The sequence below is a fragment of the Scyliorhinus torazame genome, chromosome 14, assembly GCF_047496885.1.
Source record: "Scyliorhinus torazame isolate Kashiwa2021f chromosome 14, sScyTor2.1, whole genome shotgun sequence".
Lineage (NCBI taxonomy): Eukaryota > Metazoa > Chordata > Chondrichthyes > Carcharhiniformes > Scyliorhinidae > Scyliorhinus > Scyliorhinus torazame.
Window position 1 is genome coordinate 210,247,546 of NC_092720.1, and position 26,850 is coordinate 210,274,395.

Sequence of the window (26,850 nt, forward strand, 5' to 3'; positions counted from 1 at the left end):
CCATCTACACCTCCCGCTGCCTGGGGAAAGCGGGCAGTATCATCAAAGATCCCTCCCACCCGGCTTACTCGCTCTTCCAACTTCTTCCATCGGGCAGGAGATACAGAAGTCTGAGAACACGCACGAACAGACTCAAAAACAGCTTCTTCCCCACTGTCACTAGACTCCTAAATGACCCTCTTATGGACTGACTTCATTAACACTACACCCTGTATGCTTCATCCGATGCCAGTGCTTATGTATATTGTATATGTTGTGTTGCCCTGTTACGTATTTTCTTTTCTTCCCTTTTCTTCCCATGTACTTAATGATCTGTTGAGCTGCTCGCAGAAAAATACTTTTCACTGTACCTCGGTACACGTGACAATAAACAAATCCAATCCAAGTGTTCAATTCCACGAACGGATTATCTGCCGTTTAACACTTGGGGCGTCATTCTCCGACCCCCCGCCGGGTCGGTGAATGGCCGTTGGCCGCCGTGAATCCCGCCCCCGCCCCCGCCGAAGTCTCCGAAGGGAGAAAAGTCGGCGGGGCGTTAATGGCGCCGCTGCCGCGGAGAATGTCACGGGTCTGCGCAAGGCAGCCGATTTTCGGCCTGCCGATATTCTCCCTTCCGGATGGGCCGAAGTCCCGTCGACGTGATGACCGTTCACGTCGACGTGAATTAAACCTCCTTTTCATCGGCGTGACCCGGTGCTCCAGGCTCACGCCGACCAGCGAGGAGGTGAGTGACGGCCTGGGGGGTTGGCTCTGGGCAGGAAATGGCGTGGCCGCAGACTGATTGCGTGAGGAGAAGTGTGTCTCGGCTTGTGTGTGTGTGCGGCGGGGGGGGGGGGATGGTTAGAGTAGGCTGGGCTCCGGGGGAGTGCCGGGAGGGGGTCCGTGCCGGGGTGGAGGTTGGGGGTTGGGGGGGGTCCGTGCTGGGGTGGAGGTTGGGGAGGGGGTCCGTGCCGGGGTGGAGGTTGGGGGGGGGTCCGTGCTGGGGTGGAGGTTGGGGGGGGTCCGTGCCGGGGTGGAGGTTGGAGGGGGGTCCGTGCTGGGGTGGAGGTTGGGGGGGGGTCCGTGCTGGGGTGGAGGTTGGGGGTTGGGGAGGGGGTCCGTGCCGGGGTGGAGGTTGGGGGGGGGTCCGTGCTGGGGTGGAGGTTGGGGGCGTGTCCGTGCTGGGGTGGAGGTTGGGAGGGGGGGTCCGTGCTGGGGTGGAGGTTGGGGGTTGGGGAGGGGGTCCGTGCCGGGTGGAGGTTGGGGGGGGGTCTGTGCTGGGGTGGAGGTTGGGGGAAGGGGGTCTGTGCTGGGGTGGAGGTTGGGGGGGGTCCGTGCTGGGGTGGAGGTAGGGGAGGTGGTCCGTGCCGGGGTGGAGGTTGGGGGGGGTCCGTGCTGGGGTGGAGGTTGGGGGGGGGTCCGTGCTGGGGTGGAGGTTGGGAGGGGGGGTCCGTGCTGGGGTGGAGGTTGGGGGTTGGGGGGGGACCGTGCTGGGGTGGAGGTTGGGGGTTGGGGTCCGTGCTGGGGTGGAGGTTGGGGAGGGGGTCCGTGCCGGGGTGGAGGTTGGGGGGGGGTCCGTGCTGGGGTGGAGGTTGGGGGGGGGGGTCCGTGCTGGGGTGGAGGTTGGGGGTTGGGGGGGGTCCGTGCTGGGGTGGAGGTTGGGGGTTGGGGGGGTCCGTGCTGGGGTGGAGGTTGGGGGTTGGGGGGGGTCCGTGCTGGGGTGGAGGTTGGGTGTTGGGGTCCGTGCTGGGGTGGAGGTTGGGGGTGGTCCGTGCTGGGGTGGAGGTTGGGTCCGTGCTGGGGTGGAGGTTGGGGAGGGGGTCCGTGCCGGGGTGGAGGTTGGGGAGGGGGTCCGTGCTAGGGTGGAGGTTGGGGGGGGTCCGTGCTGGGGTGGAGGTTGGGGAGGGGGTCCGTGCTGGGGTGGAGGTTGGGGGTTGGGGGGGGTCCGTGCTGGGGTGGAGGTTGGGGGTTGGGGGGGTCCGTGCTGGGGTGGAGGTTGGGGAGGGGGTCCGTGCCGGGGTGGGTGATGGGAGGGCAAATGAGTTGGTCCACCTGGCCAGGTGCCAGCCTCCAACAGTTGGACCCATGCGGTCCATGCCACCTGGCTGGGGGGAGGAGGGGATATGGGCAATGATGACATGTCGTCGTTCCCCTCCCCCCCACCAGGCCGTCATGTTTTCAGACCATCCAGCGATGTTGGCCGCCGTGGTGGCAGCCGCTCATGTCTATGTTGCCCTGGATGAGGAGGAGGAGGAGGAGGAGGAGGAGGAGGAGGAGCGTGCCAGAGAGGCGGCGCAGGCTGCCGCAGAGGGGCAGGCGGCAGCCGCCCAGGCTGGAGGGACACCTGACCGACAGGACGAGGAGGGGGAGGAGGACGTCGCGGCCCCACGGCAACGGAGGCACCCGAGGGCTCCCCGTGTGTACCGGCCCCGGCAGTCATACCAGGACCTCACGGACTGGGAATGCAGGAGGAGACTCCGGATGAGCCGGGAAACCGTGGCACACATCTGCCACCTGCTGGCACACCTGTCACCGCGTGGCACTGGCGGGGGACACCCTCTCCCCGTGTCCGTCAAGGTTACGGTGGCCCTGAACGTTTATGCAACGGGGTCATTCCAGGCACCGAGTGGGGACCTGTCCGGCATATCGCAGACATCGGTGCATCGGTGCATCCGGGCAGTGACAGGTGCCCTTTATGCCATGGCGCACCGCTACATCCGCTTCCCCGTGGACCGGGCCAGCCAAGGTGCCCGGGCCGTGGGCTTCTCTGCCGTTGCCGGGTTCCCCATGGTCCAGGGCGCGATCGATGGGATGCACGTCGCCGTGCGGCCACCTGCAGATAACAGGGCCGTGTTCACTAATAGGAAGGGGACCTATTCAATGAACGTACAGGTGGTCTGCGACCACCGCATGATGATCCTGCACGTCTGCGCCCGTCACCCAGGCAGTGTACACGACTCATTCGTGTTGTCGCGGTCATCCATCCCCGGCATGTACGAGGGACGCCATCCCCGGCTGAGGGGCTGGTTGCTGGGCGACAGGGGCTACCCATTGCGATCGTGGCTGATGACGCCTATACGGAGGCCACGCAATGAGGCGGAGAACCGCTACAATGATGCCCATGTAGCGACAAGGGGAGTGATCGAGAGGTGCTTTGGCGTGCTGAAGATGCGTTTCAGGTGCCTGGACCTCTCTGGGGGCGCCCTCCAGTATCGGTCAGATAGGGTCGGCCGCATCATTGTGGTGTGCTGCGTCCTGCACAACATAGCCCAGCAGAGGGGCGATGTGCCGCAGGCAGAGGAGGGCGGAGTGGAGGAACAGCAGGAAGAGGCCCAGTCCTCCCCAGATGAGGGGGATGCGGGCAATGGTCAGGGCAGACGGGGTAGACACAGGCGGGTGGCTGTCCACCGTTACCGGCTGGCCCAGCGGGCACGGGACAGACTGATAGACGCCCGCTTCACTGACTAGATGGGCGTGGGAATCGGGTAGAATGGCCACAGACCGCACACCATGACAACAGCCGACCACCCACACCCCCCACCCATCCACCCACCCAGCACCCTCACCCCCCTCCCCAACCCCACACACCCCACCCGCATGCACACCACCCCCCCCCAATTGCCGATCCACCGGCGGCACAACGGGCCGGGCTCACCCAGTTGCGGGTGGACGCGTGTCTATCGCAGGCCATGGAGGATGATGACAACCCGCCTCCGATGAGCTCCTGGCTCTACATCGTTGGACTATGTCTGACCCATGGCCACAGTACCACCATCCACCCGGACCATCCCTGCATGCGGCTGTGACACTGCAGCGCACGGTCCCGTCCTCTGCCCAGGGGGATGTTGATGGCGGCCCAGGGGGAAGGGGGCAGACTCACCTGGGGCTGAGGTAAGACCACCCGTCACACACACACTTGCGCTCAACGTACATGACACGCCCGCACCATTTGGACAGAGCACAAAGGCAGCTTCGGTAGGTGTAACATTGACTTTAATAACCAAAGGAGTTCATGCACGTGCCCTAGCCCCTAAAACTCATCTGTGCCCTGCATCCGTGCCAACTTACTCAGTGTCTAATTGTTTGGCCTTACGGGCCCTTTGACTACGTCTACGTGGTTCCCCAGACGGTACAGCAGAACTGGAGGTGGACTCCTGTGATTCCTGCCCTCTGACACTGGATCCCTTTGGCGGCCGTTTCCTGGGGCGTCCTGGCCTAGATGGGCCAGGCTGCGGCCCGGGCGACTGGGATGGCGAGCTGCCAGCCTGTCCTGCCCGTTGCCCACCCGATGCACCTGGGACGAAGGGGGGGAGTCCGAGGTGTCGCGGTGTACCGGGACCTCCCCTACAGAGGGAGCCGGGACGGATCACACCACCTCCTCCTCCCTCGGGGTGCCCGATGGCCCCCAGGCCTCTACATGGGTGGGGGATGCGAACGGACTGGCCATCCGACGCGCCCCCGACATCTGGCGCTGCCAGTCCTGGAGGCCCGTGCTGGTATCGGCAGGGGTCTGCAGGTTTGCAGCCATGGAGCCCAGGGGTTGTCGAACCCTGTCTGTGACAGTGCGACGCTGGCTCGCACATGGCCACTGGCGCCGATGCCCTCAGCGATGGCCTGCTGAGACTGGGCCATGGCCTGCAGAGACTGGGCCATGGCCTGCAGAGACTGGGCTATGGCCTGCTGAGACTGGGCTATGGCCTGCTGAGACTGGGCCATGGCCTGCTGAGACTGGGGCATGGCCTGCTGAGACTGGGCCATGGCCTGCTGAGACTGGGCTATGGCGTTGAGCGCCTCTGCCATCTGGCGCTGGCACTGGCTCATGGCCTCCTGTGAGAGGGCAGCCATTTCCTGGGCCACAGACGCCGCCTGCACGGAAGGCCCCAGGCCTCGCAAACCGTTCCCCATGTCTGACACCGTCGCACCCATTGCCTCCACCGCGGACGCCACCCGTGCGGTGTCAGCCTGGGTGGCACGCATGACCGAGACCACTCCCAGTTCCTGGACGCGGGTGGACTCCTCCACCTGCGACCGCAGCCGCCGCAAGCCACCCGTCACCCTATTCGCTCGTCTCCGTGTCGGTGGTTGCATCGGATCTATGTGTGGGTGTGGTAACTGCAGGAACCCGGGATCCATCTGGGCGGCAGATGTTCGCTTGGCCTGGGCTGCCCTCTGACCGCCCGGTCCCTCTGCTGCTCCTACCTCCACCTGCTGTACCGGGACGGCTGTGTTGTGCGCACCAGTGAGTGTACCAGACGCCTCATCACTAAAGTGCCCAACCGTGGTGAGTGTTTCTGCGATGGTGGAGGGTGTTGGTGACAGCAGTGGCGTTGTGTCGTGCTCTTCGTCCCACTCTGAGTCCATGGCACTTTGGGGTGGGGGTTCGTCTCCACCCATCCACTCTGAGTCACTGTCCGGTATTTCGTCTTCCCGGGTAGGGGTGTCCCGGGTAGTGCTGTCCCGGGTAGTGCTGTCCCGGGTAGTGCTGTCCCGGGTAGTGCTGTCCCGGGTAGGGGTGTCCTGGGTAGTGGTGTCCCGGGTAGGGGTGTCCTGGGTAGTGGTGTCCTGGGTAGTGGTGTCCTGGCTCGGATGTGACGGGGGCCTGTGGCTGGCCCCCTCATCGCTGGGTGGTCGCTCCCGCACGTGACGGGGGTGTCATCTCCCTGTTGCTCCAGGTCTCTCCGTCTCCCGTGGTGTGCGAGGGGCATCCTGCGGGCGTCGCATGCTGGAGGGTCCGGGTCTCTCCGTCTCCCGTGGTCTCCGAGGGGCATCCTGCGAGCGTCGCATGCTGGAGGGTCCGGGTCTCTCCGTCTCCCGTGGTGTGCGAGGGGCATCTTGCGGGCGTCGCATGCTGGAGGGTCCCGGTCTCTCCGTCTCCCGTGGTGTGCGAGGGGCATCCTGCGGGCGTCGCATGCTGGAGGGTCCGGGTCTCTCCGTCTCCCGTGGTGTGCGAGGGGCATCCTGCGGGCGTCGCATGCTGGAGGGTGCGGGTCTCTCCGTCTCCTGTGGTCTCCGAGGGGCATCCTGCGGGCGGTGTGCATCTGCGGGGATGGGTGCCTGGACGTTTGGTCCTGCGATACACAATGAAGCATGCATGGTTAGACATCAGGCAGTGATCAGGTGATACGGGGGAGGGGGATATAGGGGAGGGGGGATATGGGGACGGGCTGTTGGTGGCTCACTTGCTCGTGGGGCCCCGACCTCTGCATCAGCAACCTCCCGGTCCTCAGGTCCGCCAGCCAGTTCCAGGGCCCTTTCCTCGTGTACGGTCAGTGGCCTCTCATCAGCGGGCCCTCCTCCAGTCCTCACATGCTCCCTATTGTTGTGTGCGTGCTTCTCCTGTGGGGGAGGGGGGGTGCTGGCAGGGTAAAAGGCAACAGTGTTAGGCAGGTATATGAATGCACGCCATCGGTTGCGCGTGCATTGCAGAGGTTAAGGTTAGGGCTGGATTCACTTGGGGATATGGGGGATATGGGGGAGGGGGGATATGGGGGAGGGGGGGATATGGGGGAGGGGGGTATGGGGGAGGGGGGATATGGGGGAGGGGGATATGGGGGAGGGGGGATATGGGGGAGGGGGGATATGGGGGAGGGAGGGAGGGATATGGGGGAGGGGGGATATGGGGGAGGGGGGATATGGGGGAGGGGGGATATGGGGGAGGGGGGATATGGGGGAGGGTGGATATGGGGGATATGGGGGAGGGGGGATATGGGGGAGGGGGGATATGGGGGAGGGGGGGATATGGGGGAGGGGGGGATATGGGGGAGGGGGGATATGGGGGATATGGGGAGGGGGGTATGGGGGAGGGGGGATATGGGGGAGGGGGGATATGGGGGAGGGGGGGATATGGGGGAGGGGGGATATGGGGGATATGGAGGAGGGGGGATATGAGGGAGGGGGATATGGGGGAGGGGGGTATGGGGGATATGGGGAGGGGGATATGGGGGAGGGGGGATATGGGGGAGGGGGGATATGGGGGAGGGGGGGATATGGGGGAGGGGGGATATGGGGGAGGGAGATATGGGGGAGGGGGGATATGGGGGAGGGGGGATATGGGGAGGGGGGATATGGGGGAGGGGGATATGGGGGAGGGGGGATATGGGGGCGGGGGGATATGGGGGAGGGGGGGTATGGGGAGGGGGGATATGGGGGAGGGGGGATATGGGGAGGGGGGATATGGGGGAGGGAGGGAGGGATATGGGGGAGGGGGGATATGGGGGAGGGGGGATATGGGGGAGGGGGGATATGGGGGAGGGGGGATATGGGGAGGGGGGATATGGGGGAGGGGGGATATGGGGGAGGGGGGATATGGGGGATACGGGGAGGGGGGATATGGGGGAGGGGGGATATGGGGGAGGGGGGATATGGGGAGGGGGGATATGGGGAGGGGGGATATGGGGGATATGGGGAGGGGGGTATGGGGGAGGGGGGATATGGGGGAGGGGGGATATGGGGGATATGGGGGAGGGGGGATATGAGGGAGGGGGATATGGGGAGGGGGAGGTATGGGGGAAATGGGGAGGGGGGATATGGGGGAGGGGGATATGGGGGAGGGGGGATATGGGGGAGGGGGGATATGGGGAGGGGGATATGGGGGAGGGGGGATATGGGGGAGGGGGGATATGGGGGAGGGGGGATATGGGGGAGGGGGGATATGGGGAGGGGGGATATGGGGGAGGGGGGATATGGGGAGGGGGGATATGGGGGAGGGGGATATGGGGAGGGGGGATATGGGGGAGGGGGGATATGGGGGAGGGGGGATATGGGGGAGGGGGGATATGGGGGAGGGGGGATATGGGGGAGGGGGGTATGGGGGAGGGGGGTATGGGGGAGGGGGGATATGGGGGAGGGGGGATATGGGGGAGGGGGGATATGGGGGATGGGGATATGGGGGATATGGGGAGGGGGGATATGGGGGAGGGGGGATATGGGGGAGGGGGGATATGGGGGAGGGGGTATATGTGGGAGGGGGAGATATGGGGGATATGGGGGAGGGGGGATATGGGGGAGGGGGGATATGGGGGATATGGGGGAGGGGGGATATGGGGAGGGGGGATATGGGGGATATGGGGGAGGCTCACCCTGCCTGCTCTGACGAGGTCGTTCACCTTCTTGTGGCACTGGGTGCCTGTCCGTGGTGTTAGGGCCACAGCGGTGACGGCCTCTGCCACTTCCCTCCACAGACGCCGGCTGTGGCGTGGGGCAACTCTGCGGCCGTGCCCGGGATACAGGGCATCCCTCCTCTGCTCCACCGCGTCCAGGAGCGCCTCCACATCGCGTGACTCGAACCTCGGGGCTGAGCGACGGCTAGCCATCCAGTCGGGTGTTGCGGTAGGGTGTTCCGGTCGGGTGGGGGGAGCTGCGCGGCCTTATGAGCCGTCACGCGTGCAGCGCGTATGACGCTGCACGGCGTGAACCATTGCACAAGCGCGGATCCCGTCACGTCGCTGCTAGCCCATTTCGGGCCGGAGACTATCGGCCCATTTTTATGACGTGACGCAAGTGGGATTTGCGCCGTTTTTTGCGCCGATTGGCGGACTTTCCGCCGATAACGGAGAATTTCGCCCTTGCTCTCTAATGTCTGAATGTCTTCCCGATAAACGATGATAAAAAATGTTTCCCAGAATGACAGACGGGACCAGTCCAGTCTCCTCTACAAATTCGGTTTCCCATCCTGAGATTGGTGCTCTATTCCTCTGGTTATACAGATCCCTTCACTGCGTTGACACACGGTGCTGATAGCTTCAGACACTCACCCAGAGGAACCGACAGAGAGTAAAATATGAGAATGGAGAGGCTCCCGAGGATTAACAACCGGCAAAGTGAATATTTAATCTGGGACCTTGGAGACCCTTTAGTCCCGTCACAACTGGATTTAAAATCAGGAAAATGAATAGAAGAGTTTTACCGGGGTTAATGGAGTTTATCATTTCTCTCCACGCTGTATACTGTAAAGGGCTTTTAAACTTTCCGATAATCAGGCCGGCAGCAGATACTGAGAGCATTGAAGCATCATCACTAATCCTGTATGTTAAAAAAAAAACAATACATTTTTCTGTTAGAAGATTTTAGAACGTATGTAACTGGTCAGGTCTTTAGCATTTTTGATGATTGGGAAAATGTACAAAGTGAAATATTAATCACTTTTTCTATAACTGAGAAAGGGATAACTTGGAAATTCAAAGGCAGAGAATGGAAACCCCCATGTCCTGAAAAAGGTTCACAGTCTGATAACAGATTAGTTACCGGGATATCACAAATCACAGGAGAAGAGAAACATTTAGCCTGTCCACTTGCTGTTTTACAAACAAAGTTTGTAGAACAAAGACAATGACTGAAAACACCTGGAATCTATAAAAAATAAATTTAGAGTACCCAATTCATTTTTCCCAATCAAGTGGCAGTTTAACGTGGCCAATCCACCTGCCCGGCACATCTTTGGGTTGTGGGACTAAACCCACGCAAACACGGGGAGAATGTGCAAACTCCACATGAACAGTGACCCAGAGCCGGGATCGAACCTGGGACCTCGGCGCCGTGAGGCAGCAGTGCTCACCACTGCGCCACCGTGCTGCCCCTAAAACATCTGGAACTTAATGTTCAACTCTGTAATAACTGATCCTCCCTGATCCTCTCCCTCTCTCTGTCTCTCTTTCTTCCTCAGTCACTCTCTCTAAACTCCACATCCGCCATCCGGATTAATATTTCCTGATGTGTCTCTGGGTCAATTTGTGTTTTTTAACGCTCCTGTGAACCTCCTTTAGACTTTATATTACATTAAAGGTGCTAAATAAATACAAGCCTTTGCTGTTGTGGTTGTGAAGGACACGGAGCCAGTTTGTATTACAGAATAAAAATAGAACCCGTTCCCCTTTAACGTCTGACTTTCTCGGGTTGCTCAGGCTCCATGCAGGGACATGGATGACCCACTCCTTGGATACATGGACCGTGCGGCTCTCTCAGGGTCAGCTGGAAGGTCACAGACACTAACAGCCAACATCAGGCAAGTGATCAGCTCCAGTCTGGGAATCAGGTTGTATTATTTACCTGACATCTTGTCATTTATACAATATTGTAGAACAGTTATAGAAAATCTAATACTGTTTAATCACGGTCATAAAGTTTTGTTATTGCAAAATACTCGCCAGGGAACAATACGCCGAGTTTTCATGGCCCGATGGACGACCGTTTCAAGTTGTGACAACAACCAAGAGATAAATCCATAACAACAATTGACTGAATTATTTTATCAAACTGCAGAGTTTCAGTTAAGAACATGTCCTACCTTCTCTTCCGACAAGCTTCCTCCTGAAAGAAATGAATGAGGAACAGTGAGGATGACAGTAACAGATTGCAGGAGGAGGTAGACAGGCTGGTGAAATGAGCAGACTCAGAGTAGATGAGATTTCACACGGAGGTGTGAAGTGATGGATTTTGGAAGGAAGATTGTGGAGAGTCAAATGAACTGGAACTGAGCATCAGCCCCGCTCACAGACACAGTGACTCTCACACACCGTACCAGACACACCCACACACTCACAACATGCAACTGGAACTGAGCATCAGCCCCGCTCTCAGACACAGTGACTCTCACACACTGTACCAGACACACCCACACACTCACAACATGCTGGAACTGAGCATCAGCCCCGCTCACAGACACAGTGACTTGTCATGATATTCAAACACACACATCATGATAGACACACCAACAGACAAATCAGAACACACAACACCACAACCAATGACAGAAAGATATAAAAGCACAGACACGACCCCCGGTGGTCAGTATTAGCTGCAGAGGAGGACCAGGACAGACCTACTACACGACACACTCAGGGAGACAGCACGTGCAGAGTATCCAGAACGAACTGTATTATAAGAGTTAAAATAAAATAGAGTTGTACCACATACAACTGTGTTGGCTCATCTGTGCACCAGAGCACCCAACACCACATGGTACAGGAGTGGATCGATACCTGCCGGCATACCTCAGTGTACACAGACAACCAGCAGTGCCCAGGCAAAATGATAGAGCTCCCGGTTCCGCAGCCGCTCCAGTGCTACGGCGATCTCCGCGAAAACTGGCGGCGATTCCGGCAAGTGTTCGAATTGTTCCTGGTGGCAGCTGAACTCCAAGACCTGGATGATAGCAAAAAAATTGAATTTCTCCTCACCATCGCCGGTGCAAGGGCAAGAGAAATATTCACAAGCTTCAGGTTCTTCAGGAGGCAGCAAAGGTACGATTACCAGGCAGTCCTGGACAAATTCTCCAAGTACTGTGAAGAAAACGCAATCCAATCGGCAAGTAAAGGTAAGAAAAGCTGCAGTACTCACCTCGTGGCTGGGATCCCGGAGCCCGAATTCCCAGAGGCCGAAATCCCGGGCCTGAGAGAGGGCTGGGTCGAGGTCGGCGGCCATCTTACTAAAGGTATCACGCTAGCACAGTTGCGCGAGCAGTGCGCAGAACCGGAAGTTTCGTTTGCGCATGCGCGAGATGCTGCGCATGCGCAGTCAAGAAAACGGCCATCGGTAAAGGAACAGCGATCTGAGCATGCGCAGTCGCTTCCTACGTGCTACATACCGAGCGTCAGGATGTCAGAGGCCCCAGACCGCACCAAATTAAAAGGGAAACGTCCCAAATCAAAAAAAACAAAAATCTGTTAAAGCTGTAAAACAACCTTCCCTCACCTGGAATGACAGCACATTGCCGCAAATTGACCCAGGAGATGAATTTGACCTCCGAAGAACCCTCCGACAAGCAGTTACCTACGCACAAGCCGATGATTCCGACCTCGAATACTTCGATGACGATCTTTACAGTGTTTCCGGACCTCGCGAGCCCAATGATAGCTCCGTGGTCCTATACGACTATGACTCGGACGAACCTTTCGTGTTGCACATTGGCGGCCCCCACATTGAATCCGACGCAGATGCGGATTCATTTTTCGGATTTGAGGATCTTCAATCCAGCAGATATGACGTCCCAACTTATCAGTACCGGATGATGCTGCAGCCTGACATTAACAGACAGGGAGCGCTGCAAGCACACGGAGAGCGCCCTGCTGCCACACAGAGCGTGGTCCACGTCCGCTCAACGTTCCCGACTCTATGAAAGAAGACATGCAAGACTCCAGAGCGCAGTCCTTGCACGAACAAGAAGTGACTCCAGTGTCACAAGCCTCCACAGAGAGCTCGTGGACAGCCTCCACGATAGAAGCAATGCAAGACTCCAGAGCGCAATCCTTGCATGAACAAGAAGTGACTCCAGAGTCACAAGCCTCCACAGGGAGCTCATGGACAGCCTCCATGATAGAAGCAACGCAAGACTCCAGAGCGCAGTCCTTGCACGAACAAGAAGTGACTCCAGTGTCACAAGCCTCCACAGAGAGCTCGTGGACAGCCTCCACGATAGAAGCAACGCAAGACTCCAATGTGCAGTCCTTGCAGGAACATGACCATGAGGGTCTAGCAACCTCTCCTGACCAACCAGCGGCAGACGATGCAAGTCTGCCATGCTCACGTGAACAGCAAGAAGGCTATAACAGCCTACCATGCTCCACTACACAGCAGCATGACCATGACGGTCTCTCATGCTACAATGAAGGGCACAGCGCTGAAGACTGTTCAAGCCCAACTGAAGACAAGCCAAAGGAATCGCCTCGTCCAAGCCCGAAGAAAAAAGGTTTATGTGCTGACCTTCAGGATCATTATAGCCGAACAGAGATTAATAATGCTGCACGGCCACAGAAGGATGCTGAGGATTTGCTAAAGAAATTAATTGAATGTTTAACTTGCAAGGAGCAGACTGAGAATTGCCAGTGTTTTAGTACGGATCGAAAAAATGGACAAGACATTGATCCTCAGGTAATGGAAATAACACAACCTGAATCATATCTACAGCAGGGACAAATGTCTCCCTTCAACACAACGCCGCAAAGTCTCAACTTCGGAGACCAGCAGTTAGTCAGTAATGACTCTTCAAACCTTGAGGGGAACATTAATTGCATTGAACCTATACACACTCCACTGATAAATGAGCAGAACATTGGAGCAAGAATCCTGAGGACACCGACATCGAGTAGCCAGATAACGAATTTAAAACCCACAGCAGTTTCAAGTGAACCAAGTGTGCTTTCCACTAATGGTGAAGATGCAGATAAGGTTGACCCGATTATCCATTGTACCACACTAACCCCAGTGATTAAGCAGTTATGTATGGGGAGTATAATGTGGGCAATTGAGAACAGTAAAAGAGAGACTGTGACCATGCCAGTCCCAGCAAAATCAGACCCAGAGACCATGAAGGCATGTACATTAGACAAAGATACATATGAGGTACCTGAGAAGAAAAGTGAAACGGAATGTTCTTTGGAAAATAGTACAATGTCGATAGAAACATTGGATCCTATATTCGAGACCATACATATGGGAGAATTTGGGGGTAATAAACAAGGTTCTGCAATGTCTGGGGGAAGATTTAAAATTCCAAAGAAGAAAAGCCCAAATGAAGGACAACGGCAAGACAATGACAGTCCACCGACATGGTGTGCACCACCAGATGAAAACTCTGACAATTTACCCAACCCTAGTGAACAGCAAGCTGCTAATGAGGATCTATCCACGGGATGTGAGACGAGTGACGACAGCATCCCACTTCCCATGCAAAAGGTGCAAGGTGACAGACCTCGCCCAGTGCGTACCGAGGCACTCGACTATCACGGTGGGACCACTGACGACTGCAGTGGCGGCGCACCGCTTCCACCCTCGATGGCTCGAGCCTCTCCACTGGTTGGTGCATTCCTGCATGTTCCGACTCCAGAAGTGCAGCTTCAGGGAATCTCGGCTGCCTCCAGTGAACCTGTTGGGACTCCGGACGGGGGGCATCGACGGAAGGCAGACCGGACTCCAGATGGGGAGCAGCCAAGCGCCGACTCTGATTCGCGCACGCCAGACCTTGCTCCGGACGGGCGGTGTCGCGGCCTCGGTGATGGCACGCTCAGGGTGACGGCGGATGCCACGGCGACAGGGAATGGATCGCGTGGCAGTCCCACTGGGTCGGCAGTGGCAACCAGCACCGGCGGTCCAAGATGGACACACCAATTCGCGCCATCGCCAGACGTTGATGCGAGCAACAATTCTCTCTCCAAGGCGACATGCTTCGACGTTTCTCTGCGGAGTCGCCCTTCCGGCACAGCAGGTGGCTGGAACCAGCGTGCACGGTCTCGGCCAACTTCCACATCTGGCACCGTCATCGCCTTGCATGATATTAGTGATGGTGCTACTTCGATGGCAACGACCCATCGGCTACAAGATGCCGTCCACCACGAACATAAAAAAGGAAAAAGACTCCACCTTGTTCCTGGCATGCAGGGCGGATGGATTGGTGCGTAGGCGCAATCAGCGAGCTTTGCGCCACCTTCCACGCTCGCAACTGAACCGTACGCACACGCCGGATCCTCCACTGGTTCCCAAGGATGACTTCGTGGAGATGCCACGGATCATGCCCCTTCCATCGCCAACAGAACCAAACCACAGCCAAGGCAACACTAACAAAGATGTTGAATGTTATATTTGCACGAATGAAAAACCAAGCACTGCACGAAGTACAACAAATGGTACAGTAGAGACTTCGGCAACAGCATCACCTCCAACAGTCCAAGGTGAACCAGTGTGAACCCAAATCTCCACAGCTGAACCGGCTTGAGGACCAGCCTATTCTTGAGGCGGTCACCCATTAGACTGGACTTATAACGCTGTTCATACGTTCAAAAAGTCAAACACTTCTGTATTATAACCTGTTGTTGTTTATTGTTCCAGATATCGCCTGACCGGACCACTGTTCAAGTTTTTTTTTTCTCTCGCATCCATGTTTTGTTATGGTACAACCTTGTTAGTGTGACGCACCCGACATCGCCCCATGTAAATAGTTACGTCATATACACACGCTGTACACAACACACTCTTAGATGCACTCACGACACGATTATATTTATAACCACGTAGGCACATATCTTTGTAAAAAGGTGGGATGTCATGATATTCAAACACACACATCATGATAGACACACCAACAGACAAATCAGAACACACAACACCACAACCAATGACAGAAAGATATAAAAGCACAGACACGACCCCCGGTGGTCAGTATTAGCTGGAGAGGAAGACAAGGACAGACCTGCTACCAGACACACTCAGGGAGACAGCACGTGCAGAGTATCCAGAACGAACTGTATTATAAGAGTTAAAATAAAATAGAGTTGTACCACATACAACTGTGTTGGCTCATCTGTGCACCAGAGCACCCAACACCACAACAGACACAGTGACTCTCACACACCGTACCAGACACACCCACACACTCACAACATGGAACAGAGCATCAGTCCCGCTCACAGACACAGTGACTCTCACACACCGTACCAGACACACCCACACACTCACAACATGCTGGAACTGAGCATCAGTCCCGCTCACAGACACAGTGACTCTCACACACCGTACCAGACACACCCACACACTCACAACATGCTGGAACTGAGCATCAGTCCCGCTCACTGACACAGTGACTCTCACACACCGTACCAGACACACCCACACATTCACAACATGGAACTGAGCATCAGCCCCGCTCACAGACACAGTGACTCTCACACACCGTACCAGACACACCCACACACTCACAACATGCAACTGGAACTGAGCATCAGTCCCGCTCACAGGCACAGTGACTCTCACACACCGTACCAGACACACCCACACACTCACAACATGCTGGAACTGAGCATCAGTCCCGCTCACAGACACAGTGACTCTCACACACCGTACCAGACACACCCACACACTCACAACATGGAACTGGAACTGAGCATCAGCCCCGCTCGCAGACACAGTGACTCTCACACACCGTACCAGACACCCACACACACTCACAACATGCAACTGGAACTGAGCATCAGCCTCGCTCACAGACACAGTGACTCTCACACACCGTACCAGACACACCCACACACTCACAACATGGAACTGGAACTGAGCATCAGCCCCGCTCACAGACACAGTGACTCTCACACACCGTACCAGACACACCCACACACTCACAACATGGAACTGAGCATCAGCCCCACTCACAGACACAGTGACTCTCACACACCGTACCAGACACACCCACACACTCACAATATGCTGGAACTGAGCATCAGTCCCGCTCACAGACACAGTGACTCTCACACACCGTACCAGACACACCCACACACTCACAACATGGAACTGAGCATCAGCCCCGCTCCCAGACACAGTGACTCTCACACACCGTACCAGACACACCCACACACTCACAACATGGAACTGAGCATCAGCCCCGCTCACAGACACAGTGACTCTCACACACCGTACCAGACACACACACACACTCACAACATGCTGGAACTGAGCATCAGTCCCGCACACAGACACAGTGACTCTCACACACCGTACCAGACACACCCACACACTCACAACATGGAACTGAGCATTAGCCCCGCTCACAGACACAGTGACTCTCACACACCGTACCAGACACCCACACACTCACAACATGGAACTGAGCATCAGCCCCGCTCACAGACACAGTGACTCTCACACACCGTACCAGACACACCCACACACTCACAACATGGTGGAACTGAGCATCAGCCCCACTCACAGACACAGTGACTCTCACACACCGTACCAGACACACCCACACACTCACAACATGGAACTGGAACTGAGCATCAGCCCCGCTCCCAGACACAGTGACTCTCACACACCGTACCAGACACACCCACACACTCACAACATGGAACTGGAACTGAGCATCAGCCCCGCTCCCAGACACAGTGACTCTCACACACCGTACCAGACACACCCACACACTCACTACATGGAACTGAGCATCAGCCCCGCTCACAGACACAGTGACTCTCACACACCGTACCAGACACACCCACACACTCACTACATGGAACTGGAACTGAGCATCAGTCCCGCTCACTGACACAGTGACTCTCACACACCGTACCAGACACACCCACACACTCACAATATGCTGGAACTGAGCATCAGCCCCACTCACAGACACAGTGACTCTCACACACCGTACCAGACACACCCACACACTCACAATATGCTGGAACTGAGCATCAGTCCCGCTCACAGACACAGTGACTCTCACACACCGTACCAGACACACCCACACACTCACAACATGCTGGAACTGAGCATCAGTCCCGCTCACAGACACAGTGACTCTCACACACCGTACCAGACACACCCACACACTCACAACATGCTGGAACTGAGCATCAGTCCCGCTCACAGACACAGTGACTCTCACACACCGTACCAGACACACCCACACACTCACAACATGGAACTGGAACTGAGCATCAGCCCCGCTCACAGACACAGTGACTCTCACACACCGTACCAGACACACCCACACACTCACAACATGCAACTGGAACTGAGCATCAGCCCCGCTCACAGACACAGTGACTCTCACACACCGTACCAGACACACCCACACACTCACAACATGCAACTGGAACTGAGCATCAGTCCCGCTCACAGACACAGTGACTCTCACACACCGGACCAGACACACCCACACACTCACAACATGCTGGAACTGAGCATCAGCCCCGCTCACAGACACAGTGACTCTCACACACCGTACCAGACACACCCACACACTCACAACATGCTGGAACTGAGCATCAGCCCCGCTCACAGACACTGTGACTCTCACACACCGTACCAGACACACCCACACACTCACAACATGCTGGAACTGAGCATCAGTCCCGCTCACTGACACAGTGACTCTCACACACCGTACCAGACACACCCACACACTCACAACATGGAACTGGAACTGAGCATCAGCCCCGCTCACAGACACAGTGACTCTCACACACCGTACCAGGCACACCCACACACTCACAACATGGAACTGAGCATCAGCCCCGCTCACAGACACAGTGACTCTCACACACCGTACCTGACACACCCACACACTCACAACATGGAACTGGAACTGAACATCAGCCCCACTCACAGACACAGTGACTCTCACACACCGTACCAGACACACCCACACACTCACAACATGCTGGAACTGAGCATCAGCCCCGCTCACAGACACAGTGACTCTCACACACCGTACCAGGCACACCCACACACTCACAACATGGAACTGAGCATCAGCCCCGCTCACAGACACAGTGACTCTCACACACCGTACCTGACACACCCACACACTCACAACATGGAACTGAGCATCAGCCCCGCTCACAGACACAGTGACTCTCACACACCGTACCAGACACACCCACACACTCACAACATGCTGGAACTGAGCATCAGCCCCGCTCACAGACAGAGTGGGCGGGATTCTCCGAAAACTGGCGCGATGTCCGGGACCCGGTGCCAAAACGTCGAAGATCACTCCGGCGTCGGACCCCCCCACAAACAACGCAAATTCTCCGGCCCCGAATGGGCCAGCAGCGGCGTGACGCCATTCGCGATGGCGTCACCCAACGTGGATGCTGCATGGCGTGATGGCTCAAAAGACGGGCCCCGCCCACCCCGGTAGATTCGACAAGATGGCCGCCCGCCGCGCAGCGCCGAGGTTGCAGGACCGCGACATCGAGGCGCTCCTGGACGAAGTGGAGGAGAAGAGGGAGGCCCTGTACCCCGGACACGGCCGCAGGGTCGCCCCACGCCTCAGAAGCGTCTGTGGAGTGAGCTGGCAGAGGCCGTCAGCGCTGTGGCTCTGACACCACGGACAGGCGCCCAGTGCCACAAGAAGGTGAACGACCTCGTCAGGGCAGCCAGGGTGAGTTCCCCCCCTCCTCCCTGCCCGATGTGCGGCACACCCCCAGGTGAAACCAACCCTAACCCTAACCTCTGCATTATACGCGCAACCGATGGCGTGCATTCATATACCTGTCTAACACTGTTGCCTTTTACCCCTGCCACCCACCCGCCCCCCACAGGAGAAGCGCGCTCACAACAATAGGGAGCATGAGAGGACTGGAGGGGGCCCAGCTCATGAGAGGCCACTCACCGTACATGAGGAAAGGGCCCTGGAAATGGCTGGCGGACCTGAGGACCGGGAGGTTGCCGACGCAGAGGTTGATGGCCCACCAGCAAGTGAGCCACCGACAGCCTGTCCCCATATCTCCTCTCCCCCATATCCCCCATATCCTCCCTCCCCCATATCCCCCCTCCCCCATATCCCCCCTCCCCATGTCCTCCCTCCCCCATGTCCTCCCTCCCCCATGTCCCCCTCCCCCATATCCTCCCTCCGCATATCCCCCCTCCCCCATATCCTCCCTCCCCATATCCCCCCTCCCCCATATCCCCCCTCCCCCATATCCTCCCTCCCCCATATCCCCCTCCCCCATATCCTCTCTCCCCATATCCTCCCTCCCCCATATCCTCCCTCCCCCATATCCCCCCTCCCCCATATCCCCCCTCCCCCATATCCCCCCTCCCCCATATCCTCCCTCCCCCATATCCCCCGTCCCCCATATCCCCCTCCCCCATATCCTCCCTCCCCCATATCCTCCCTCCCCCATATCCCCCCTCCCCCATATCCCCCCTCCCCCATATCCTCCCTCCCCCATATCCTCCCTCCCCCATATCCTCCCTCCCCATATCCCCCTCCCCCATATTCCCCCTCCCCCATATCCCCCCTCCCCCACGCCCCCATATCCCCCTCCCCATATCCCGCTCCCCCATATCCACCCACCCCCATTTCCCCCATATCCCCCTCCCCCATATCCCCCCTCCCCAATATCACCTGATCACCGCCTGCGTGTCTAACCATGCATGCTTCATTGTGTATCGCAGGAGCAAACGTCGTGGCATCCATCCCCGCAGATGCCGACTGCCCGCAGGCTGCCCCAGGGCGACCACGGGAGACGGAGAGACCCGGAGCAATAGGGAGACGCCGACCCAGTCTTGTGTGGGTGCGGCGACGCAGGCGTGTGCCACCCAGCGACGAGGGGGGCAGCCACAGGCCCCCGTCGCAGCCGAGCCACGAAACCACTACCCAGGACAGCCCTACCCAGGACAGCCCTACCCAGGACACTCCTACCCAGGACACCCCTACCCAGGAGACCCCTACCCAGGACACTCCTACCCAGGACACCCCTACCCAGGAGACCCCTACCCAGGACAGCCCTACCCAGGACACTCCTACCTAGGACACTCCTACCCAGGAGACCCCTACCCAGGAGACCCCTACCCAGGAGACCCCTACCCAGGACACTCCTACCCAGGAGACCCCTACCCAGGAGACCCCTACCCAGGAGACCCCTACCCAGGACACTCCTACCCAGGAGACCCCTACCCAGGAGACCCCTACCCAGGAGACCCCTACCCAGGACACTCCTACCCAGGAGACTCCTACCCAGGAGACCCCTACACAGGACAGCCCTACTCACGACACCACTACCCAGGACATCCCTACCCAGGACACCCCTACCCAGGAGACCCCTACCCAGGAGACCCCTACCCAGGACACCCCTACCCAGGAGACCCCTACCCAGGAGACCCCTACCCAGGAGACCCCTACCCAGGAGACTCCTACCCAGGAAACCCCTAGCCCAGAGACCCCTACCCAGGAAACCGAAATACAGGACAGTGACACAGAGTGGATGGGTGGAGACGAACCGCCACCCCAAAGTACCATGGACTCAGAGTCGGACGATGCGCACGACACAACGCCACTGCTGTCTCCAACACCCTCCACCATCGCAGAAGCACTCCCCTCGGTTGGGCACTTTAGTGATGAGGCGCTTGGTACACTCACTGGTGCGCAAATCACAGCTGTCCCGGTACAGCAGGTGGAGGTAGGAGCAGCAGAGGGGCCGGGAGATCGGAGGGCATCCTGGCGCAAGCAAACATCTGCCGCCCAGATGGATCCCGGGTTCCTGGAGTTACCACACCCACCCATAGCCCCGATGCAACCACCGAACCTGGGACGAGCGAAGAAGGTGACGGGCGGCTTGCGGCGGCTGCAGTCGCAGGTGGAGGAGTGCACCCGCGTCCAGGAGCTGGGAGTGGTGCCGGTCATGCGTGCCACCCAGGCCGACACCGCACGAGTGGAGTCCGCGGTGGAGGCAATGGGTGCGACGGTGTCAGACATGGGGAGGAGTATGCGAGGCCTGGGGCTTTCCGTGCAGGCGGCGTCTGTGGCCCAGGACATGGCTGCCCTCTCACAGGAGGCCATGAGCCAGCGGCAGATGGCAGAGGCGCTCAATGCCGTGGCCCTGTCTCAGCAGGCCATGGCCCAGTCTCAGCAGGCAACGGCCCAATCCCTGCAGGCCATGGCCCAGTCTCAGCAGGCCATGGCCCAGTCTCAGCAGGCCATCGCTGAGGGCTTCGGCGCCATTGCCCATGTGCTAGCCGGCGTCGCACAGTCACAGGCAGGGATGGCCAACTCCCTGAGCTCCATGGCTGCAAACCTGCACAATACCAGCACGGGCCTCCAGGACTGGCGGCGCCAAGTGTCGGAGGGGCGTCGGATGGCCTGGGGGCCATTGGGCACCATGTAGAGGCCTGGGGGCCATTGGGCACCCCGAGGGTGGAGGAGTTGCTTGCGCCCGTCCCTGGTCCCCATGTAGGGGAGGTCCAGGAACACTGCAGCACCTCGGACTCCCCCCTTCTGTCCCAGGTGCATCAGGTGGGCAACGGGCAGGACAGGCTGGCAGCTCGCCATCCCAGTCACCCGGGCCGCAGCCTGGCCCATCTAGGCCAGGACGCCCCAGGAAACAGCCGCCAAAGGGATCCAGAGTCAGAGGGCAGGAATCGCAGGAGTCCACCTCCAGTTCTGCTGTACCGCCTGGGAAACCACCGAGGCGTAGTCAAAGGGCAAATAAGGCCAAACAATTAGACACTGAGTAAGTTCGCACGGGTGCAGGGCACAGACGAGTTTTAGGGGCTCGGGTACGTGTATGCACTGTTTGTTATTTAAATCACTTTAACACCTACAGTAGCTGGCTTTGTGCTCTGTCCAAAGCGTGCGGGGGTGTCATGTACGTTGAGCGCCAGTGTGTGTGTGAGGGGTGGTCTTACGTCGGCCTCAGGTGAGTCTGCCCCCTTCCCCCTGGGCCGCCCTCACCATCCCCACGGGCAGAGGACAGGACCGTGCGCTGCAGTGTCACAGCCGCATGCAGGGATGGTCCGGGTGGATGGTGGTACTGTGGCCATGGGTCAGACATCGTCCAACGATGTGCCACCAGGAGCTCATTGCAGAGTGGGTTGTCATCATCCTCCATGGCCTGCGATAGACACGCTTCCACCGGCAACTGTGTGAGCCCGGCCGTTGTGCCGTAGGTGGATCGGCAATGGGGGGGTGGTGTGCATGCGGGTGGGGTGGGTGTGGTTGGGGGGGGTGAGGGTGCTGGGTGGGTGGATGGGTGGGGGGGGTGAAGGTGTTCGGGTGTTGCCATGGTGTGCGGTATGTGGCCATACTCGCCGATTCCCATGCCCCCGAGTCACTGAAGCAGGTGGCTATCAGCCTGTCCCGTGCCCGCTGGCCCAGCCGGTAACGGTGGACAGCCACCCGCCCGTGTCTACCCCGTCTGCCCTGACCATTGCCCCCATCCCACTCATCTGGGGAGGACTGCGCCTCTTCCTGCTGCTCCTCCACTCCGCCCTCCTCTGCCTGCGGCACATCGCCCCTCTGCTGGGCTATGTTATGCAGGACGCAGCACACCACAATGGTGCGGCCGACCCTATCTGACGGATACTGGAGGGCGCCCCCAGAGAGGTCCAGGCACCTGAAACGCATTTTGAGCACGCCAAAGTATCTCTCTATCACACCCCTTGTCGCTGCATGGGCATCATTGTAGCTGTTCTCCGCGTCATTCTGTGGCCTCCGTATAGGCGTCATCAGCCATGACCGCAACGGGTAACCCCTGTCGTCCAGCAATCAGTCCCTCGTACATGCCGGGGATGTAAGACTTCCTGGGTAGCGGGCGCAGACGTGCAGGATAATCATGCGGTGATCGCAGACCACCTGGATGTTCATGGGATAGGTCCCGTTCCTATTGGTGAACACGGCCCTGTTATCTGCAGGTGGCCGCACGGCGACGTGCATCCCATCGATCGCGCCCTCGACCATGGGAAACCCGGCCACGGCAGAGAAGCCCATGGCCCGGGCATCTTGGCTGTCCCGGTCCACAGGGAAGCGGATGTACTCCGCAATGGCATATAGGGCGTCTGTCACTGCCCGGATGCACCGATGCACCGATGTCTGCGAGATGCCGGACAGGTCCCCACCTGGCGTCTGGAATGACCCCGTGGCATAAAAGTTCAGGGCCACCGTAACCTTGACGGACACGGGGAGAGGGTGTCCCCCCCCAGTGCCACGTGGTGCCAGGTGTGCCAGCAGGTGGCAGATGTGTGCCACGGTTTCCAGGCTCATCCGGAGTCTCCTCCTGCATTCCCGAGCCGTGAGGTCCTGGTATGACTGCCGAGGCCAGTATACACGGGGCCTCCTCGGGTGCCTCCGTTGTAGTGGCGCTGCAACGTCGTGTTCCTCCCCCTCCTCGTGTTCCTCCTCCACTACGTGCTCCCCCTGCTCCTCCTCCTTCTTATCCTGTTGGGCGGGTGTCCCTCGAGCCTGGGCGGCTGCTGCCTGCCCCTCTGCGGCATGCTCCTCTGCGGCAGCCTGCGCCGCCTCTCTGGCACGCTCCTCCTCCTCCTCCCCCCCCAGGGCAACGTGGAGAATAGCGGCTGCCGCCATGGCGGCCAACATCGCTGGCTGATCAGAAAACATGATGGCCTGCAGGGGGGGGGAAATGACGACATGTCATCATTGCCCGTACCCCCCTCCCCCCAGCCAGGTGGCATGGGCTGCATGGGCGCGACTGTTGCAGGATGGCACCTGGCCAGGCGGACAAACTCCCTTGCCCTAGCACCCCCCGGCACTCACACCCCCGTACCCGGCACTCACCCCCCCGTACCCGGCACCCATCCCCCCGTACCCGGCACTCATCCCCCCCGTACCCGGCACTCACCCCCCCGTACCCGGCACTCACCCCCCCGTACCCGGCACTCATACCCCCCGTCCCCCTCGCCGGCACTCAACCCCCCTTCCCTGATACCCCCCCGAAGCCCCCCGCAACCCCCCCCCCCCACCCCCGCCCCACACACACCTCTCCCCCGCAAACAGAGACTGCGGCCACGCCATCACCTGTCCTGCGGCCACCCCCCAGGCCGAGACCTACCTCCACGCTGGACGGTGTCAACCATCAGCACTGGTTGACGCCGTTAAAAAGGTGTTTTGATTTACGCCGACGTAACCACGGGTCGGCTTCGGCCCATCAGGCCGGGAGAATATGGGCAGCCCCGGAGTCCATTGTCTCACGCCCGCCCCAGCCATTCTCCGAGGTGGGCAGCGCGATTGACGCCCCGCCGACATTTCACCCTTCGGAGAATTCGGCGGGCGGCAGGGGCGGGATTTATGCCGCCCCCCAGCGATTCTCCGACCCGACGGGGGGTCGGAGAATCACGCCCAGTGACTCTCACACACCGTACCAGACACACACACAACATGCTGGAACTGAGCATCAGCCCCGCTCACAGACACAGTGACTCTCACACACCGTACCAGACACACACACAACATGCTGGAACTGAGCATCAGCCCCGCTCACAGACACAGTGACTCTCACACACCGTACCAGACACACCCACACACTCACAACATGGAACTGGAACTGGATTACAATGGGAGTTCCAGGAGAAAATTAAACTTGAGAAACACGGCAATAATCACAAAACGAGTGTGGAAATCAGGGCAACACATTTCGGTCCCTGGGTTCTGCAGACAGTTTGGGAGCCGTTAGTTCAGAGACAACAGCAGAACAGTTCAGGAAGGGAAACAATTTCAGTTTAATTCTGTATTTTTTCAGTAAATTCTACATTTATTTCAGAATTAGCGTCAGTTATTTTGTGGCTGTGAAGTTTCACTGAACTGGGCCGCAATATATTCCCTCACCTTCAGAAATATCAGCTCGTCTTTTTGCTCCATCTGTTTCTGCAACTTGGAGAGTTTCTCCTCAATAGAATTTAAATTCTCCTGAATCTCTCGAAGGTTTTTCTCCATTGGTTCCAGAATCCTCTCCTCTTCTTCCCTGAGATCTCTGAGTAAACGCTGCTCTTTCTCAGTGAGAATCTGGTGCATTTTAGTGAACTCGGATGTGATGTGGGTCTGCAGACTGCTCGACTGTTCCTACCAAATGAAATGTGAAACATAATTAATGTCCCGCGATAAAGGGAACAAAACTAGCGGAGATCCCAGAAAATCAGCACAGGGAGACCTTACCCTAACTTCAGAAACCTTCCCTTTCTGTTTCTGTTCCGTTTCGAGAACCGCCGATTTCTTCTCTGTGAGAGAATCTAAGGTAGATTTCAGCTGATCCTGGGATTGGGAGAGAAAATAGCAAAATGAAAATGTTATAGCTGGAAATGGGAGAAAATATCAGTTTATAAAATAATTTCTCTTTTACCTTGTAGAATTCAACAGCTTCATCGATGGGCAGGAAGCGGTGCTTTCTGTGTTCCTGCGAATCTTTACAAATCACACAGATCAATTTCTTGTCAGTTTGACAAAACAGCTTCAGTTCTTCCTGATGTTTCTCACAGTGAAGTTTACTTTCCTTCTCTTTCGGATTCAGATTTAATTTTCGAGCTTTCTCAGTCAGATTCCCCAAGGCCCGATTTATCCTGAGGTTTCTTTCCGGAAACTCCTCTCTACATTCCGGGCAGGAGTTTATCTCCTTCTTTTCCCAACACTGGGAGATACAGGAGCGGCAGAAGTTGTGTCCACAATCCAGTATTACCGGATCAGTGAAGAAATCAAGACAAATGGGACAAATTGTCTCCTCGGTCAAACTCTGAACCTGCTGTCTGAGAGCCATGTTCACACTCAGCACTTCCTGATCCAAACTGGTTTTAATTTGGATGTTACCGCATTCCTGAACTCATCCAGTTCCGCGATTTCCTGATGAGGTTCACTGGAACACTCCGATAATTATTATTAAAAACTATTTACTGTCCTGGTGACTGTTTCACGGACAGAAATAAAACCGCACTCTGTTGAAGGACAACCCGGTTTAAAACAGGGAGTGCGGATTGAACCCTGGCTGCCAGGTTAAGGTCCATGGGGTGTTGGCAGTGTAGGAGGAAGGAGGTGGAGGGTGGGGACTGATATTACATTGCCCTCTGCCCCAGACTGAACTCGCTGTCGAATACAGAGCCTCTGGTGAAACACAGGCTAAGATCCAGATCCAGAAACTGAATCGTGTTCATGATCGCAGCCACTCAGCCGGAAACACAAAGAGACGGAAAAGTCACGGAGTTATTCTCGATGATCGATACAGAGAAGATCTTTCCAGGGATTGGGTCTGTGAGGTTCAAATTTATTTGCAAGGTAGTCTTGCATTCATATAGCGCCTTTCACAACCTCTGTGTGTCCCAGATGTGTTAAAGGCCACAAAGTATTTCCAATGTGGAGATGCTGTTGTCATAGCAACATAGAGTTTACAGCACAGAAAGAGGCCCCTTCAGCCCATCGGGCCCACACTGTCCATCAAACACCTATCTATTCTAACCCCATTTTCCAGTACTTGGTCAGTTGCCTTGTGTGCTTTGGCATTTCAAGCACTCATCTAAATGCTTCTTAAATGTTGTGAGGGTTCCCGCCTCTACCACCCTTTCAGACAGCGAGTTCCAGATTCCAACCACCCTCTGGGTGAAAAAGTTTTTCTTCAAATCCCCTCTAAACCTCCTGCCTCTTACCTTAAACCCCCTGGTTATTGATCCCTGGGG

At 57.8% G+C, this 26,850-nt stretch overlaps 1 protein-coding gene across 1 annotated transcript in view; it reads right to left on the reverse strand.

Annotated features, from left to right (window-relative positions):
- LOC140389152 (E3 ubiquitin-protein ligase TRIM69-like) overlaps window positions 1–26,490 on the reverse strand; it is a 146,144-nt gene extending 119,654 nt beyond the window's left edge. The window contains exons 1-3 of the mRNA XM_072473311.1: window positions 25,530–26,490; window positions 25,346–25,441; window positions 24,967–25,252 (exon numbers count right to left, since the gene is read on the reverse strand). Of these exons, the coding sequence (XP_072329412.1) occupies window positions 24,967–25,252; window positions 25,346–25,441; window positions 25,530–25,940 (793 nt within the window). The 5' untranslated portion in view covers window positions 25,941–26,490. The remainder of the gene's footprint in view (window positions 1–24,966; window positions 25,253–25,345; window positions 25,442–25,529) is intronic.
- Between the last annotated feature and the right edge of the window lie 360 nt (window positions 26,491–26,850).